The sequence below is a fragment of the Balaenoptera ricei genome, chromosome 11 (genome assembly GCF_028023285.1).
Source record: "Balaenoptera ricei isolate mBalRic1 chromosome 11, mBalRic1.hap2, whole genome shotgun sequence".
Lineage (NCBI taxonomy): Eukaryota > Metazoa > Chordata > Mammalia > Artiodactyla > Balaenopteridae > Balaenoptera > Balaenoptera ricei.
In genome coordinates, this window is record NC_082649.1 from 27,810,446 (window position 1) to 27,830,928 (window position 20,483).

Here is a 20,483-nt window from a genome sequence, read left to right on the forward strand (position 1 = left end):
CCAATACATTTATCCATTTCAATTAACTGAAAATCTTCCTGCTAATATTATAAAAGTTTTCCAAAAAGCAAACCCAAAGACTTATTTTAATTCTTCATCTTGCTGGAATTCTGCACATGGCTAGAGTTGGTCACTATTTTGACAATTATTAACTGACTTCTCCATTTTGATAGTCTCTTGAATGCCATGGCCTCTAGTGTTTTGTCCCTGAATCTCCTTTCTTCTTGTTTGATACGCTTTCCCAAGATAATCTTGTTTACTACAATGACTTCTTCTATCAACAAGCATTTTTCTCAATATATTTCCCAAACCACAAAGCTATATTTATTACTACTTATGGAACTTATGTATTCGGCCAGCTTCCAAATTTTTTAATCCTGGTATGTCAAAAATAAAGCTTCTTACAAAGCGTAAAGTCTTTCCTCTTCCTATTATTCTCTGTTTCATTAACTGCTATTATCAACTACACAGTATTAAAAGCTAAAACACTTGATATCATTGCTGCTCTGCTTCCCAGCAGTACTTTTCTCCCAAATCCAAAAGTTACCAAGTTGGGCTGCTTCGAATTCATAGATATCTCCTAACTTCACTTTCTCCTCTTTATTTTAAATCCCATTAACTCAATTATATTTCTCATTATTTTGTATTTAGAATGTTCTAAAAACTGTCTAACTAGCTTCTCTGCTACAAAACTCCACTCCCTTAAAGAGAAAATGGTGTTTTAAATCTCTCTAGTTTTATTGGGATTGACATGTATAAAGTGATGTGTATAAAACTGATGACTGATTAAAAAAAAAAATCTCTCTAGTTTCACCTCTCTATTCATGACAATATTCAATTCCTCAGTTTTGCAGGTCTTTTGCCACCTGTACCCAGTTTGACTCTGTATTTTATGAAGTCTGTGTCCACATCACTTTAGTTATGCTAAAGTGATACCATTCTGCATGTATCATAAATTCTTTCAAAACACCATATCTATGTTTAGGAGATATGCCTATATCTAATCTGTATCTGTATCTATCTATCTATCTATCTATCTATCTATCTATCTATCTATCTGTTGGTCCTGTGGGTGAAATGGGAATGGTTATCCCTATCTCATAAGGTTATTATAGTATTAAATCAGATGGTGAATATATTAATAACTTGCTTAGTAAAGAACCTGAAATCTAAAGAACACTTAGTGAAGCATAGCTGTTAATAACGGTTATGGTAGTAGTATCTATAGTAGTATTAGTAAAAAATAGACCTTTCTAGGAGGAGCTCTTTATTTTATGCTGTGAAGATATTTTATTTATATCTCAGAATTGCCTTTACAAGTGATATTGTATTTTTTTCATTTCTATGTCATCATCTCCCAACTAAAGACACTGGCTCTCTTCTGTGGGTGGGAGCCTAATTATTTTATTTATTTTTTTCATCTGCATCCAGCACAGTATCAAGTACAACATAGTTGCTTACTAAATGTGTGTTGTGTGAATCAGGAGAGAAGGTATTCTCTTCATTTAATAGTGAAAATGAAGAAGAACCGGTGAGTTAATAAAGGGTTTTTCTTTAACTTGCCACAAACCTATAAATCATTCATACTGACTATAAAAACTTACTTTACTAATTTGGGGGCTACAAACTAGTTCCATTTGTGTTATCTTATTCAATTGTCACACAACCCTCTGAAGTACACAGTTATTATTAAACACATTTTACAGTTGAAGAAACTAGCATAGGAGTTAAGTCATTTGCTCAGTTGATACAGGAAATAACTGATGGAGAGTGTAATAAAGTCCAGAGAGGTTTTCAGTATATAACACCAGTTAGATTTCTTTCTATGGTGACATATTTGTTCACTCAGCCATTTTATCAGTTATTTACACATTTATTGAGTATGTTGTTTCAAGCACTTTGTTACACGCTGAAATAAATCAGTAAACAAGGCAGACAGCATGCTTGATGGAAGGCAGCTTGCACTATAGCAGGGCATAAGCACTAATAACAGTGTTTCATCTGGGGTCAGTTTTAAGGGTGAATGCAAAAGGGAAGTAAAAACAATGGGTATGAGAATAACCTGATTTTGAAAGCTTATTCATTTTTTAATACTATAAAAGGAGTTTACGTGTTTCATCTCATTATAACTTTTCAAATTTCACAAAACCCTCAATTTCATAAGGAAATTGAAATCCAGTGGACTAAATCATTTGTCCAATATGTCACAGCTGGTAAGTAGGGTACACAGGATTGAAACATAGTACTGTCTGGTTCTGAAAGATCATACCCTTTCAAAATACAATATTGTCCAAACTTCCAAACAACCTATGGCCTTGTTTCTACCTTGATTTACACCTGGACCCAGTGAGATTAGATATCCTCCAAACCCACCTCTTCTTACTTTCAACTCTTCCTTTCTACTTGCCCAGAGTATCATGAGGTAGGCAGAGCAGTCATCTCCTCGGAGATGGGGAGATACATGCCAGACATTTCTCCTGGGAGGATGAAGAACCCCCCACAGAACTTGGGAAAACTAACATTTAATAAACTCTATGGGAACCACTGAGCTTTGAACCGTCAGTTTTCTAAGAGCTGTCCATACGCATGGGCAAGCAGGACTTGTCACGTTGCTGTCCACCATATACTGCCACCATAATTGTAGCTCTTCACTCTTGCCCAGACTCCCAGAAATCTTTCCAGAACATATACTCCTTATGGGGCCTCCAAACTAGTGTTTATATTTTTCTTATCATGAAAATTTATCATCAACTTCATTTCTCCAGTAATGTTTAAAAAGTACAGACATATTAGAAGATGAAAGAGATGCTATGTGTCCTTCAAACAGTTACTTATTTTTGTTTATATGTGGTATATATCAGCTAGTTTCAATCACCTCACATGAATGTTTATGTGCTCATGGGTGACATTTGTATAGCACTGAACAGTTTATAACACATCACATAACCAATTTTCACAACAATGCTATGAGGATGTGTTATTCTCACTCACAGTTTTCACATGACATAGCTGTGATTCTAAACAGATATCTTATTTGCAAATAACTAAGAAGTGTGATAGAACCAGTTTTTCAATGCACCCTCTTTGTTTCCAGATCATATAGTTCTATACATTTCTTTATTATTTAAAACGTTTCTACTCTTTGAAAAAATGAGAAAGTAAAAGCAACATTAGAATATTTTAATGTTACTCATGATCTCTATAAATCTACATTTCTCTTTTCTGAATTTAACATATCTTAACATAGATTTGATGGGTTGACAAGATGTTATGGTCTCAGGCATGTTGATTAGCTTAAAAAGTACTACCCTGGCAAAAGACTTTTAAAAAAGCAAAATGCAATCATGCAGCACACCCTTTCCTCCTTTAAATTATATTAAATATGGCTCTGAAATGACTTTAGATTTCACCAAGATTCATCAGTGGCCAGAGATTGTCTCATCATGAATTATCTTCCCATTCCCAAAGAAGATACATATATTCACATGTCAAAACCTTCCTGACAATCTCTTGCACTTTAAGCTTAACTTCTTTCTCTTTTCTACTGACTTTATTAACAATAGAGTTAGTATATTTGAAGTCTTCTCTATGTTCTCTACTTTTGAAGTTACTGGCCAATTCTCACCCTAATGCTTGGAGAATCCTAGGTACTCAAACACCTGCCACGTGGAATGAAATGAAACACCATTCTGAATTTCAGTTAGATTCTAGGCAGACAATTAGGTTCTATGAGTTGACATTATATAACTTTAATCTAAATTCAATTCAATTAATTCTCCAAATCTTAACGAAATTATTCTGCAGTATTTTTCCTGACACACACACATATGCAAAATTTAATATTCAAAATGTATGTATGGTAGCTCTATTTATTATAGTCTGTAGGGCAGATGGGTGGAATGACTTATCCAAGATAAATAAATATTATGATAAAATTTAGGGGAAAGAAATAAGCCTGACTTCAAAGTGCCTTCTATTCTAAAGCATTGGTTGCAGTACAATTGAATCTTTAAGAAAAATAAAAGCTTAGCTTCTGTGTACTATAATTTAGTGCAGCGGTCCCCAACAATTTTGGTACCAGGGACCAGTTTCGTGGAAGACAACTTTTCCACAGACGGGGTAGGGGGCTGGTGGGGGGATTGTTCAGGCAGTAATGGGAGCGATGGGGGGCCGCCGCAGATGAGGCTTCGCTCCCTCGCCCACCGCTCACCTCCTGCTGTGCGGCCCAGGTCTTTACCGCCTCGGACCAGGGCTTGGGGATCCCTGATTTAGCGTATGAACAGGAAACTGTGACTTTGGAATCTCAGAACATCTTTCTTTGCATTGTCCTAGATGACTCACGGCAAATTAGAAGCTAACAGGGGGCTCCATTTTCTACTAAATACTTAATATACAACAAAACTGTGTTTCTATGTGCATATCTAAGGTAGCTTACTTTTTAATAAATTATTCTATGAATAAGTATTTTCATGCCTACTGTGTTCCAATTATCAGGGATATACTGGGTAGGAGATAACAAAGAATCAGAAGAAACCATAACTATCACATAAGGGTTTATATTTTGGCTGCAAGAATAAACAAATGTTTAAAAAAATACATATAATTAAGTACTAAATTATGTTATGTAGACTGTTGAAAGGAACATATCCATTTGCTTTAGTATAATGAAAAAAATTTCAATTAATAGTAAGATCTGGAATGGAGAAGAAAGTAGTGAACAAATGATACTGTGAGGAGGAAATAAGAATCGGTTTAAAAAATTGAGAAAACATGAAATGAAAAAATAAAGCAAGAAAAAAAGATAGGGGAGTAAGAGCCCCTAGAAGCCACCTGAAATTTAATGCTGATGTGAGCTGTAATATAAGGATGTACGCTTTTTGTGCAAGTGAAATGTTTGTATCTTGGTCACCTTTTGAAACAACTGATAAATTGTCCTGTAAAACAACCTGACATCCCAGACACTCCATCTCCTACACACATGATCTCATGACTAGAACAGGTTGTTTTTTCCCTTTAGTAAAAAAATTAGATTGCTGACTTTAGATGTCTTTCTTGATTGCAGCCAGAAGTGAACTTGAACCAAAGTATAGATTTGAGAGATGCCAAGAAGTGAAAGGAATATGTAAAACATTTTGTGATGACGTTGAATATGATTACGGATACTGCATTAAATGGAGAATTCAGTGCTGCATATAAACTCTGGAAACCAGAAGTACAATTGAACATCAAAGTCTTTAAAAGAGATACATCTTATTGACTCAAGAGTAGGTAAAAAGAAAATGCTTTCAGTGTTTAATGGAAATGTATACTTTTAAATCTTAAATATCACTGTTTACATAAATAAAAATAATTTACAGTCTCTAATCTGTCTATTCTTTGCACACTTTCTTTGTATTTCGGATGGATGAACACATTAAAAGAGCGGCTTTTGCATTTTCAGAAGTTGTCCTATTGGGGACCAGGAATGAGGAGATGGCATTTAGTTTAACAAGAGATTATTAATGTCACATACACCTGTGTGCTTAAAATTGTTTAGGCTACTCTATCTGAAATACTTAAGTTATATGGTTTACATGAATGTCGATACATCTTATGATTCCATTTAATCAAGGCAAGTAATGAATTTCTGGACTAGCCACTTCAAAGGAAAACATATTAGCCATCAAGCAGAACACAGAACCCACAGCAGGACCCTGCAGGGAACAAGAGAGACCTGTAGGTTGCAAGTCTGAAAGTAGAATGTGGCTCAGAGACAAATTGTTCAACAACTTTCACCCACATAGTTTTTATTATGTTTCCACAGATAACTATGGAAGCTGGGGAGTTAGTTTAAAAACAAGGGGAATAAAGTTTTCTAAATGAAAACTGGAGGTTCAGAGATCAAAAACTCAAATCCACTACCCAGGAATCATTAACAAAATTAACATCCTTGAAAACTGCTAAGCCTTGGATGATAGCACGCAGGTTTTCTTTAATTTTTTTGAGGTATGTTGGTGAAGTTCTTCAGCTATAGTCCTGTTTAATAAGCCACAGCTTCAATGATCTTCTAAGGTTTAGAATTAAACTATGAACAACACAGATAAGCTATAAATACAGATAGGTCCCTCATCACAAACTCTAGTGAGCTTCACCTATATAATGTCATTATTTCTTGCTTTAAGAAACCTCACCAGCAACAGGACTTTGTTATTTGTAATGTTTTCCTTCTTTTTAGCACATCTTTCTTCAAGAAAAGTAACATATTTTTTGGATTTTGTTCTTGAAACCTATTGAAGTGCATTCTTTAAGTTCTGTTCAGATTACTACGTATGATCCAAGTAAATATAGAGCTAGTCAAATGGTGCTGATAAAGAATCCAGGATTAATTCAGCAGGACATAGCTAAACTTGTAACTAAGCACATAAACTCTGACAGGGTGAGCACCTGCTTAGCTGATGTGCTCTAGGGCATCAATACTCAAAGTGTGCTCTACAGAACAAGAGCATTTATACCACAGGACAGCTTGTGAGCAATGGAGCATCTCTGCCCTGCCCCATCACTACTGAGCCAGAATCTGAATTTTAACAAGAACCCAGGGGATTCACATGCAAATTAGAGCTCAAGAAACACTGTTTTAGCAACACATCAGAGCTGTATCCAGCTACTAATCAATCTCTATCTTCCTGCTTCCCTCCCCTTTCCCTCTTTTCTTCTCCCCCTCTTTCCCCTCTAAAGCATTTATCCTCATCTCTCAGCTACCCTGAACTTTCCCCTGTGGGAGTTTCTGGTTTTGTCTGTGTGTTAGACATTTTGGGGGGATGTGAATGTCCCCTATAGTACACATGTATTGTGAGATAAAAGGAAGCCCCCTGCCATAAACTCCCACATGGCTCAGTGTGTCATATTATTGGATTGTTCCTTTAAAAAGTACAAAATCTAATCCAAGGCCAACCAGAAGCGGGGAGGAGAGGACAGATACATATCAATGATCAATGTTCTGACAATGGTCTGATTGTCAAGGACAGGCTCCCCTTATTTGTGGTTGGACCTGAGAGGTAGGAGTTTCTGCAGATTCAAAGGGAGGAGAACTGAATGAAATGATAGGGAGAGTCAAAAACAAGGGACACTTTCTCTAAGCTGCCATCTTTTCCCTCATAGACCACTGCAGTAATCTCCAAAATCACCTCCCTCCCTGACTCTGTTCATACTCCCTTCCAAACAGAGTGGGAGCTAGAGTGAATTCCTAAACACTTAGCCACCTTCCATCAAACATGTAATGAGATCCACCACTTCCCCATGACCTGAAAAGCCCAGTAGAGATGGAGCCCCTGCTGCTCCCTGACCTCTGCCCCCGACTTGTCCATTTCTCAGTAAGTGTCAGTCTCTCACCTGCTCTTTTCTCCTTACACACATTATGCTCTCTGGAGTATTTAACTTTGGCCCTCTGCATGAGACACCCTTTGTTGGCCACCTCTTTCTCAGGATGGTGGAAGTCATCTTTGGACCATTTAATACAATGTCTTTCTCGGTAACCACTCTCTTTCCTAACACTCTATGGAATTTTATGAAGAGCAATTCATATCTGAAAATTAAACTCCAAGCGTGGCTGTCACCATGCTCTTCGTGCCTCCTGCTCAGTCCTAGAGTCTTGAGTGGCACCAACGCATAGCGAGAACTCAGTAATTTTTTAAGTTATTAATGAGTACTTTCCTTGTTAGATTCACGCATTGTCTCATTTAATATGCAGTACAACTCAATACGTTTTTATATTAAAAGCACCGTTTTATAGATAAGGAAATTGAACCTCCAAAAGATCACTTAGTAAAAGCAAGCCTAACGTTCAACTCCAGGGCTTTCTAATGTCAAAGAATTGGCTCTTTCTATATCCTAAAATCAGTCAGCCTGATCAAGGGGTCCCAGATGGAGGTAATCTGTCAAGGGTAGTATGAATGCTCAGAAGTAGGAAACTGCATTAAATGAACTTTGGAAATACTTTATAAATCTTGTTTCTTCATTTCCGAGAGTCTGCAGGCAACTTTCAAAGGGATAGAAGCATGCACTTGACAGTTATCTACATTCTTTAGTTTGGTTTCAGTTCCTAAAATAAATTCTTACTTATCTTCAATTAGAAGCTGTTTTCTCAGATGTATTATGATTTTTGTTAATATTTTTTAACAAAATAGGGGCTTTTCAGTAAGGTCTTTGCATAGTGGAGAAGTGGGGAAAAATTGGGCTTCACCTGTGACATCCCTGAGGGATATATTTCTATAAGAACTATGGGAAATATAAATATTCTCAGATTTTATTATTTAATTTTTTTAGTTGTTTTATTCCTACTCTTTTTTTCTTTCCATCTCTAAGTACACTCTGTGTGTCTACATATACACATACATATTTGCACACAAATATATATATATTTGTAAAATATTTTTTCCTCCACAGGTGGTCTCCTAACTCATGGTGCATGTGAAATATCAAAGGATGAAATTCCCAGTAGAGCACTGGCTTATGAATCCCAGAGCACAGTAAAATGTAGAGAACAGGGAAAAAAGCATTGTCTGGGTCAGATTAAGTACTCATCTTGCAATATTCAATCTTCACATCATCTATTTAAGGTGACTAATTTTATTACCACCACCCCTAGGAAAGCTGAGACCGGAATGGAAACACTCTTTGCCCAAGGCTCACACAGTCAGAAAGTAGTAAAGTGGCATTCAAACTCATTCAGTCTGTCCACGCTATTCCATACACTGCCTTAATAGAGGGCTTGAGTATACACATCCTGGGTACTGATGCTCTCCTGGGCTTGGTGGGGAGAAAAATGTGCTTCATCCACATTTCGGGCATCACTTCATCAGAGCAAAAGAAGTGATGAGACTCATCATATGAATGGAAGAAATGGTGTAGATGAGTTCACGCCTGACAAAAACAGAGCGTATGACTAAATCAGTTGTATCAGACCTGGATAAGTGTCCGGAAGATTTAGGGGTATTTATTTAAAAGTGCAATTTTCTGAACCATACCCATGAATCACAGAATGAGACAATTCATGGGTGGTTCCCAGGAGAGTGTATTTTTTAAATCATCCCATTTGATTCTAAAAGTTATGAAGTTCAGAGAACCATTGATTCACATAATCCTTCTGCTATTTCTGAATATGAATTCACCTTTTTCTTTTAGAGTCAGCCATCTATCATTTACCAAAGCTTAAACAGCTTTAGTGCTGTGTTATAAACAGAGAGAAATTAGAGGAGCTCATTATTGCCTTTCAGAAATTTGTTCATTCGCAAATTCATTGATTCTAGTGTAGTGGATAAGAACATGGGTTCAAGAATCAGACTGCTTTTGGTTAGGACTCGGTGCTTTCTCTGCAGAGGGCCTGGGTTCAAACCCTGGTCAGGGAACTAAGATCCCACCAGCCATGCAGCAGGGCCAAAAAAAACAAAAAGAATCAGACCGCTTTGGGGTGTAATGTCAGCAATGGTAATGACTAGTACAGTGACTTTGAACAGGTTATTAAATGAATGCCTCTAATCCTCATTTACCTCTGTATGAAATGATGACAGTAAAACATGGCATAATGTTTGACAGTAGTATCTACTTCATAAGCTTGCTGTTATGTTTAATTGAGATATTAAATATAAAGTGTTCAGGTAGTAACCAATATTTAGTAAATATTCAATAAGTACTCACTACTACTTACTGGCCATATAGTAAGAACCAATCCTTTGGCTAAATATAAAAAATAAAAATAGGAAGTGGAGTTGTAAGGAATATTTATATGTACAATCTATATACTTTTCAGAACATTTCTCTCACCGTTATCCTTGATACAAACCATATTTAGAATGGTAAGTCATAATTACCTGTTTAAGGTTAAGAAAACAGAGCATTAGTTCCCCTTTGTCATCTTCCATAACCAAGAAAAGGGAGAGAAATGGGTAACAACTCTTTATGAATTGGTCTCTGATCCCTTAAGATTAGGATTCTGACATTCACTCTCTCAGAAGTGTCATTTTCTAAAATTTTCTGGGTAGATAAATGATAGATACTACAATTGCTACTATAACTTTATTTCAATCCCCATTCAGTAGGTCTATATTAAATACCTTTTCTGTCCTAGGCTCCACTGTAAAATTGTCAAGATCGCTACCTCATGGAGTTTACATTCTAATGAGATGTGGCAGTTAATAATAATAATAGTGGTAACAATTATATCAAACTGTGTGAATAAATAATTTTAAAAAAACAAAAGCTGACAAGGGATCCAGCTAATTTCAGATAAAGACAAACAAAGAACACCGAAAATAAATTTCAATGAAGCGAGGCTCACTATAATCATTAGAGTAGGTACCAAAAAAGCCTTTAAAATCTCCTCTGATAAGATGACATATGAGTAGCAGAGACCAAATTAAAAAAAAAAAAAAATCAATTGTGATTCTGGGTAAAAAGAGTGAGGAGACTACAACTTGAAAGAATGCTTGATAATGAGGCCTAAATATCACATATCTCACACACACACACACACACACACACACACACACACAGAGTCAAAATCCTTCTGAAGCAAAGAGAAGATTGCAGTTGGGTGAGGGTTAAAGTAATGCATTCAGTGAAGAAATGAGTCTTCATTTGAGTAAAATTTGGATTGACACACAGAAATGGATCATATGCAAAATATGTATGAATGATTAATGACTACTGTGAATTTATAATCCATAACTTAAAATTCACTTAGACATAAGAAGAGGAGGCACATAAAAACATGTAACACAATGGATAATCAATACTCTGTTTTCAAAATTAAAATATGATGTTTTGATCACCACATTAATTTCCTTAGCTCACCGATGCATAATACCAAAAGTAATAAATGTATTTTGATAGTTATAGAATTTCATCTTTCCTCAAACCACCAACTTAAGTGATGCTCTTACAAACAAAGATATTAGGAGGAGGTGTCAGTATCAACATATATTTTCTCTAGAGTATTACTTAAGCCTCTACTAAACAATAGTTACTGGAGATAGTTGCAGATCAATATTTCTATATCACTGTATAAAAAGGTAAAACTAATAATGGCCTCTGCCTACTTAGCTGTGGCTTTCTTTTATATTTCTATCACTATTCATTAATCTATAGATTTAAATGTCTCTCCTTTACCTTTCTATACTCTTTCCTATCACCCACCCTTCATTTATAACCCCAAACTGTAGCCCTGAGCTTAAGGACACTTTGAAAGTATGGGAGTAGACATCTGCCCACACACTGGAAGACGTCATTGTTGGAACTGAATAATGAAGTTAAACATACCCATTGTACTAAGATTTACCAGTAGTAGTAGTAGTAGTGATTAGGCAGAGAGTTTCACACTGCAATAACAGTGTGGTATGACTGTAAGCAAATTCTTGAGATCAATTGTTTCATGTGTAAATTTTTTAAAAAATGATTCACAAGTAATAAGATAGCACAAAATATACATTTGTTAGACTGTAACATTTGTCACCAAAATCAAGACAAAACACACAAGCCAACAGACACTGAACATTTTCCCACCAGACTATACATTCTAATAGTTATCTTTAAGGTTAGTTTAAAATTCAAGGTTGATATTATTTCCTTTAGCACCCAATTACGGCTTAATATAGAATAAGAGCAACTAGTTGCAACAGAGTTCTGCATGAGAAATTGTTTTCGACTCATCTCAGTGACAATGTATAATATACAACAGTTTCCTCTACTCCTTAGAATGCCAAGGAGGATTCATGCTGGACTGGGAAAAATATTTGTTGGGATGAAAGGAAAGAACAATTTGCACTATTTACCAAAGTGTCTCTAGATTCTTCTAAAAACAGACTTTCCCAGGAGTGGTTTTTTTCCAGAGTTCCTGCTTCCAGAAGGGTTCTTCAGCCGTAAAAATAAAGGGTGAGAACAAATGAATTGTAATATTTCTTTTACCTTGGAAACCACAAGTTTCCATTATTAAGTAATTTCCTTTGAACTCTAAAACAACCATTTCAGGTGATTTGGGTATGTAGTAATAATAATGGTTAAAAATATGAACTCTGACAATAGACCATGTTCAATTCCAGTTTCACTACTAACCAGCTAGCTGGTTGACTTTGGGTGAGTTACTTCAATCTCTATGTGTTAGTTTCCTTGTATGTGAAACTGGAGCTAAGCATTATACCTACCTCAGAGGACTTTCATGAGGCTTAATATTAGTACATGTAAGTTACATAGAACAGTGCCTTGTACATAATCCATATTTAATAGGTGTTTTTTAAAGTGCAACAAGATTATGCATTACAGAGCGGCTGAGCCTCTTGGACTCATGTATTCTAAAGATATGAACCATCAATAATTATCAGAGCTTGCGTAAGATATTTTTGTAGTGGAAAGAAGTAGAAACTGTAGCAGAAATCCAGCTACCGATATTTATGCGGTCTTTTGTTTTCTTAATAATTTAATCTTCAATATCCTCATGTGTAAAAAGTTTTATGATCCTTTCCAATTTGAAACTTTCCAAAAGTGCCCATCAGTCTGTACTGGTATATAAAATTAATCCCATAATGAATTCTTAACCTTTAATTTCAAAGCTTTGCACCGCTGAATTTAAATATACAATGTTTTTCAGGGGGGTTGAAATAATTCATGGTGTCTAATAGTGAAGAGCAAAGAATGAAAATGACACCATGGTTTTGTAGTGCAAAGAGATCATGATGTTATTTTAGGCTTCTTATTTCTAACATGTATCCTTATACATTTTTGGGGATTTTCACACCCAGCTAAATGGCTTATATTTAAATATAATAGATAATATTTTTCACATATGTTACTTATTTAATCCTTAGCATAAACCTCTAGGTATGTCTGGTCCTACCAATCCAGCCTTCAAAGAGAGAATCTTGAGGCTCATCTACTGAATATTTATCCCAAATATACAGGTAGTAAACAGAAGAGCCAGATCTCAAGATTAGTTCTCTGTATCTAAATTGAGTGCTCTTTCAATTTTTAATACACTGCTTTCCCCTATGAGTGAGGTACTCTTATGGATGAGTCATTACATGGTATATAAAGAATTATACTGATTATTCTAATAGTATAACTATGATAAGCTTTAATGTAACAGTATTAGAACTAGAAATATTTTCTGTTTGTAGAAAAAAATTTTTTGAAGTCTGTACTGAATTTGTTACAACACTGCTTCTGTTTTTTATGTTTTGGTTTTTTGGCTGCAAGGCATGTGGGATCCCAGCTCTGTGACCAGGGATCGAACCCTCACCCCACTCATTGGAAGGTGAAGTCCCAACCACAGGACCGCCAGGGAAGTCCCTAGAAAAATTGAGTTCCAGAAATAGTATCTATCTCAGGCCATATGACTTCACATGATGGACACCCATTATTCAGTTATGAGAGTGAAGAAGGTGGGGATTGAGACTATGGACTCCAGCACCTCATTACTTAAGAGTCCATTTCCACTCTACCAATCACTACGTGTCTGATTTGAGGCAATTACATAATCCCTCTGTGCCACACTTTCCTCAGCTGGAAAATAACAAGTTTGTATGTCATAGAAATTGTCATGAGGATTCAACTAATTAATCCCTATAAAGTGCTTAGAACACTGCCTAGCACATAATAAATACTTGAAAAAGCCTGTGGCTGAAAATGTTGATGCTGCTGAATATGTGCTTTCAATTAAAGAATGAGGAAGACTTTAACTCCATTAGTGGCTTGTATAACTGAAAATGAGTTCACTTTTGGCTCTTTGAGGTCATAACAGAACTAAGTCCTCTAGTCTGCTTGTTGTTGTTTCACAATACTTACATGAATATCTGCTCAATCTTGAAAGGCAGCATTAATCAGCATAGTAATCACCCTGAGAAAGCTATAAAAACAAGAGTTCATCTATCTTTTTTCAAAGAATAGCACATCTCTGTCATTTTGAGCTCTGCCTCAACTTTACTCAAGGAACTATATCAGCAATGAAGATACTTTGTATTTTCCTGATCTTTATCTTCACCATATCTTGTGGTCCATCAGGTAATTTTTGTTAATATGGAAAAAGAGGGAAAGGCAACTGTTTTTTTTTGTGTGGGTGTGTGTGAATGCTTTACTCTGGAAAATAAAACAAATTATTGTTAGGAGGCCCCATATGAACTCATAATGTAATTCACTAATGGAAGAGGCAATGAGTAGAACTGATAGTTGAGAATATAATAGGAAAACAGTTACCAACGTGGTGCAATTAAACCTGTTTGTTGTTGTTTCTGATGAGACTATGACTCCTTACATGCTTCCTAATACCTTCTCTTTTTAAATGCAATTTAATGAACTGATGCTATAGCTGTTGTCAAAATTAATCTTTCTACTACTGGCCCAGTAATTTGTGGTAAGGGAGAGGGGTGTTGGAGTGGATGGGTATTTAGAACACAAAATATGTAGACTCTTTTATCCACATCCTTTTGTCTTTACTCTTGAGAAAGCATGCACGGATTAGATATTTACAAATATTCTATTTACAACAACAAAAAAGCTAATGGCAAAGGAAATACTGTTGGATAAATAAGTACTTACACTGTACCAATTTATAGGCAATAAAATCCAAGCTCTTTAATATAGTTGCCTGGGCATGATTTCAGAAGCAAAATGGTTTAACTCTATACTTTAAACAACTTTATTTACTTATCTATCTATCTACCTATCTATTTATCCATCTACCTATGCAAGGGGATTAAACCTGGATCATGACCATAGCCACTTTTTCCTAGTTTTGCAGAGGAAAACAAGAGAAAAAACAAGAGGAATTGAAGAAAGAAAAAGACAATGTTACCTTGTTCGTGGTGCTTGCAAGACTTCATGCAACTCCTGGGAATACGTATTTACTGACTGCGATTCGGAGCCCTGCTGTGTTGTACGGGAATACATAATGCCAGTCAAACCCAGCACAACCACTAAAGCTTCTATAACTGTAAATTATACTCCTGCTACACTACGTAATACTACAGATGCAAGTTATGTTTCTAGTACACTACGTAATACTAATGACGCAAATTATAATTCTACTACACTGTCTAATACTACAGATGTAAATTATAATTCCACTATATAACACTATATTGTAACTATATTATAAATAAAAATGAACTTTCTACTTTCTATAAATCTATTTTCACGTGTTGTTCTCTAGCCTTCTGGATTACGCAACTATATAATGACAGCTAGTGAGTTCAATGTTAGGTTAGTCCAAGAGAAATAAAGAAGAATGGCAGCCTCTTCACTAAACTGGCAGAAGTTCTCCTCCACCCACATGGCAAAAACCCTCCATCCTTAATACTTCCCTTTACCTCTGGCCTATTTATTTGCCCTGTGCAATAGCCTAGTTATTTTCATATGATCTTTTAAGTATCAGCCATCAGTCATAGTTTATGCTACCTTTCCACAGTTTCAGCAAAAATGCACCCGGGCCTTGAACACAAAGTCATATACATTTTATTCACATAATAAGAGAGTATGATAATATAATTGTGAGAAAGAGCAATCAAACAAACCTCAAAAGGAGTAAAATGTGATGAAAATAAAAGTAAATTAAAATATTTTGAAGGTATATTTTTTCTTCTGATAATAAGAACATTTGGAAGATTACAGGAAAGTTTAAAGATGAAAAGAAATATCATTTCTAATTCTGCCATCCAGTGCTATTTATCATAATCAATTTTGAACATAGGCAGCCAATCCAAGAGTCTTCTCTCCTGGGTCTTAAGAATTTATTTAACTATTTCACCTTATAATTCTGTATTTAGTGTTTCTGTCCTCATCCCTCTCTTCAATAAACTCATTGTGTTTCCAGTTTTCCACATTCCACATTAATTTTATCACAATATTAAATTGTTAACATAATCTATCTTATGAATTATAAAGCCTTCCATCAGTAAATGCTTGACATTTAGAACCTAAAGTCTCCACTGAGTGTATTTTTTACATAGAGCTATAGCACGTATCTGGAAAATATAAAAATTTAGGACAGAATTCTGATTAGAGGAAATGAAAAAAGTTCAGTCAATTTGAGATTTAAGAGGAAAAGGTAAGTCTCAGCTTTCTTACTTAAAGAAATTGATGAACAACACAATCATTCATTAGGACATACAGTAAGAGGTGTAGATTTAAAGGAAACATTTATGACATTCTGAGTTTAGATTTTCCTACTGTAAACATGCGTGAAGCTCAGGAAAGAAAAAAAATGCTTCAAATATAGATTTGAGGAACCATTTATTGCAGCAATGAGATAAAATCGCCCAAGGGAAGATTACAGATTGAGAAGAAAAAAAGTCTGAAATTTCAAGGAATAACATTTAAATCATGTTAAGAAAAAATTGGACACTGCAAAGGAGAATAAGAAGGAGAAGCTAGCCAATGAGAACTCACTCCCAGGCTTCATGTCTTCCCAGGTAAGGTCCCAGATGTAGAAGAAAAGAGGCAATGCATTACTACTATGCTCTGTGTTAATTTTTGATCCACAGAATTGATGAGCATAGTAAAATAGTTTTTGTTTTAAGCTGCCAAATTTCAGAGTAGTTTGTTGCACAGCGTTATTAACCAGTGTATAACTTCCAAACAACGCAAGTGTAAAAAACAAAAAAGAAACAGTACAAAATGAATCATAGGCAAGACTTCTGAAATGATGAGGTAAAGAACTCCAAAAATTTGCCACTTGATAAAAGTAACAAAACACTGGCAAAAAAATTGTCAACATCAACTTTTTAAGAGCTCTGCAAATTAACCACAGACTTGCAAAAATCCAAGGAGCATATATTCAAGAAAAAATGCTAAATCTCAGTAAGAACAGCTACCTTTGTGGCATTTTTACTGCCCTATTTCCTTCCAACTCTCCCCAGCTCTACAGTAGACTTGAAAACCAGCAATCTCCCAACCATGGTAGCTGAGAACATATAAAGAATATCTACAACTAAACAATTTTTAAAAACACAAAATGCAATTATAAAATGGACTAAGGGGTTGGATAGACAGTTCTCCAAAGAAGATACACAAATGTCCAACAAGCACATCTCAGGCATGCAAATCAATACCACAATGAGTTACCACTTTCCGCCCACTAAACAGGCTATAACCAAAACAACAGACATTAACAAATACTGGCGAGGATATGAACAGATTAGAATTCTTATACACTGTTGTTGGGTAAATTGGTGCAAACACTTTGGAAAACAGTCTGACATTTCCCAAAAAGTTTAAGCATGGAGTCTTCATTTGATTCTGCAATCCTATTCTTAGGTATATATGCAAGAAAAATAAAGCCATTTGTCAACACAAAAACTTGTACACAAATGTTCATAGCAGCATTATTCATAATAGCCAAAAAATGGAAATAACCCTAATCTCCATAAACTGATGGATGAATAAACAGTATGTGGCATATTTATACAATGGAATATTATTTGACAATAAAATGAAGTATTGACTCATGCTACAACATGGATAAACTTTGAAAATATTATGCTAAATGAAAGTAGCGAGTCACAATTGTCACATATTGTACTATCTTCTCTTTATATGAAATGATCAGACTGGGAAGACCTATAGATTCAAGAGGTAGATGAATGGCTGTCTATGGCTTAGAGGGAGGGGACCTTATCGAGGGGTGGGAGTGTGATAGCTAAAGAGTACAGAGTTTCTTTGGGGGCATAGAAAGTATTCAAATATTGATTGTGATGATGGTTACACAACTCCATGAACGAGCTGAACACCACTGAATGGTACAAATTAAATGGGTAAATTGTCTGGTAATGAATTAAATCTCAATAACATTGTTATGAAAAACAAGAATACAGGCCAACTGTCGGTCAGAAACTATACAAGCCAAAGGACAATGTATCAACATTTTTAAATACTGAAAAAAATTCTGTCAATCTAAAATTCTACTCAGTAAAAAAAAAAAAATAGTGTCAAAAATGGAAGTGAGGGGCTTCCCTGGTGGCGCAGTGGTTGAGAGTCTGCCTGCTAATGCAGGGGACACGGGTTCGAGCCCTGGTCTGGGAAGATCCCACATGCCGCGGAGCAACTGGGCCCGTGAGCCACAATTACTGAGCCTGCGCGTCTGGAGCCTGTGCTCCGCAACAAGAGAGGCCGCGATAGTGAGAGGCCCGCGCACCACGATGAAGAGTGGCCCCCACTTGCCGCAAGTAGGGAATGCCCTTGCACAGAAACTAAGACCCAACACAGCCATAAATTAATTAATTAAAAAAATAAAAAAAATTAAAAAATGGAAGTGAAATAAAGACACTTTCAAGCAAGCAAAATCTGAAATAATGCATTTCCAGCAGATCTTTCTTGAACAAATATACACAATTCTTCCAGTAGAAGGAAAAGTATACAAGATAAAAATTTGGATTTGCACACAGGAATAAATTGAATTGGAATTTGTAAATTCACAGGTAAATGTAAATATCCTTTCCCTCAATTTTTATTCTCTATAAAAGATAATTTATTGCTTAAAGCAAAACTAATAATATATTGTGCAGTTTCTAGCACTGCAGAGAGCAATGAATGACAATAATAGCCCAAATCATGGGAAAGGAAAATAGAAGTAGAGGATTTTAAGGCCCTTATATTATACGTGATAGCTAAAGACCTATATTATAAATCCTAAGGAAAGGACAAAAAATATATAGTGAATGGGGTAGATAAAATGTAATCATAAAAAATACACAGACAAGAAAGGGAAGGAAAGAAAAGTGAACAAAGGGAGGGAGAACAAATAGAAAACAAATACCAGAAGGCAGGTTTAAAAACAACTATATTGTTATTTTCTTAAATGTAAATATATTATGAATATAGCAATTAAAAGGTAAAGACTGTAAGACAAGATGTTGTATTAGTTATCTATTTCTACATAACAAATTACCCCAATAAGTAACAGCTTAAAACCTTTATTATCTCATAGATTCTATGAGTAGGATTCCAGAAATAGCTTGGCTTGGTGCTTTTGTCTCAAGATCTCTGATGAGTTTGTACTGAAATAGGTGGCCTGAGCTACAGAAATCTCAATACTCAACAGGGTTGAAGGATCTTCTAAACTCACTCATGTAGTTGTTGGCAGGCTTCATTCTTGAGAGCTACTGGACTTAGGGCTTCAGTTCTTTACATGCTGTTAAATAGAGGATCACAGATTCAAATGACATAATTTGGGCTACTTCAATATAAATGGTTATATTAAAAACTAAGAAATGTCTGAAAACTATGAGATGCTAATGAAAAAAATTGAAGAAGACACAAACAGATGGAAGGATATACTATGTTCTTGGACTGGAAGAATCAATATTGTTAAAATGACCATACTACCCAAGGCAACCTACAGATTCAATGCCATCCCTATCAAAATACCAATGACATACTTCACAGAACTAGAACCAAAAAATTTTTAATTTGTATGGAGACACAAAAGCAAAAATAATCTTGAGAAAGAAGAACAGAGCTGGAGGAATCACGCTGCCTGACTTCAGACTATACTACAAAGCTAATCATCAAAACAGTATGGTACTGGCTCAGAAACAGACACATAGATCAATGGAACAGGATAGAAAGCCCAGAAACAAACCCATGCACTTACGGTCAATTAATCTATGACAAAGGAGGCAAGAATATATAATGAAGAAAAGACAGTCTCTTCAATAATTGGTGCTGGGAAAACTGGACAGCTACATGCAAAAGAATAGAATTAGAATATTCTCTATACCATATATAAAAAAATAAACTCAAAATGGATTCAAGACTTATATTAAGACCTAAAACAATAAAACTCCTAGAAAAAAAACAAGGCAATAAACTCTTTGACTTTAGTCTTAGCAATATTTTTGTACATGTGTCTCCTCAGTCAAGGACAATAAAATAAATAAGTAAATAAATAAATAAATGGGATTAAATCAAACTAAAAATCTTTTGCATAGTGAAGGCAACCATCAAAAATATAAAGCAAAAAGGCAACCTACTTAATGGGAAAAGATGTTGCAAATGATATCTCTTATAAGAGGTTAATATCCAAAATATGCAAAGAACGCATACAACTTAATATCCAAAAAACAAGCAATATAAATAAAAAATGGTTAGAGAACCTGAAGAGACATTGTTCCAAAGAACACATATATATGGTCAACAGAGTCACAAAAAGATGTTCAATACCACTACTTATCAGGGAAATGCAAACTAAAAACACAATGAGACATCACCTCATACCTGTTAGAATGACTGTTTTCAAAAAGATAACAAATAACAAGTGTTGGCAAGGTTGTGGAGAAAAAGGAGCCCTTGTACACTGTTGTTGGGAAGGTAAGTTGGTGCAGTTACTATAGTAATAAGTATGGAGTTTCCTCAAAAAATTAAAAACAGAATTACCACACAATCCAACAATTCCACTCCTTGGTATCTATCTGAAGAAAATGAAAACAGTAATTCAAAAAGATATATGCACCCCTTGTTCATCCCAG

General features: G+C 35.2%; 3 protein-coding genes across 5 annotated transcripts in view; 2 read left to right on the forward strand and 1 right to left on the reverse strand.

Annotated features, from left to right (window-relative positions):
* CENPQ (centromere protein Q) overlaps positions 1-20,483 on the reverse strand; it is a 313,629-nt gene that overhangs the window by 65,840 nt on the left and 227,306 nt on the right. The window lies entirely within an intron of this gene.
* Positions 5,010-5,196, forward strand: LOC132374152 (beta-defensin 110-like). The gene has a single exon (XM_059937665.1). The coding sequence runs from the start codon at positions 5,044-5,046 to the stop codon at positions 5,194-5,196; it is 153 nt and encodes a 50-aa protein (XP_059793648.1). The 5' UTR covers positions 5,010-5,043.
* On the forward strand, positions 13,953-15,094 carry DEFB113 (defensin beta 113). The gene is made up of 2 exons (XM_059937995.1): positions 13,953-14,025; positions 14,754-15,094. The coding sequence occupies exons 1-2, from the start codon at positions 13,968-13,970 to the stop codon at positions 15,092-15,094; spliced, it is 399 nt and encodes a 132-aa protein (XP_059793978.1). The 5' UTR covers positions 13,953-13,967.

Bases quoted from the DNA above. Each gene is read 5' to 3' on its own strand.
- DEFB113 (XM_059937995.1), top strand. From the start codon at position 13,968: ATGAAGATACTTTGTATTTTCCTGATCTTTATCTTCACCATATCTTGT. The intron at 14,026-14,753 runs GTAATTTTTGTT...ACTTTTTCCTAG, and splicing joins CATATCTTGTGGTCCATCAG to TTTTGCAGAGGAAAACAAGA.
- LOC132374152 (XM_059937665.1), top strand. From the start codon at position 5,044: ATGTCTTTCTTGATTGCAGCCAGAAGTGAACTTGAACCAAAGTATAGA.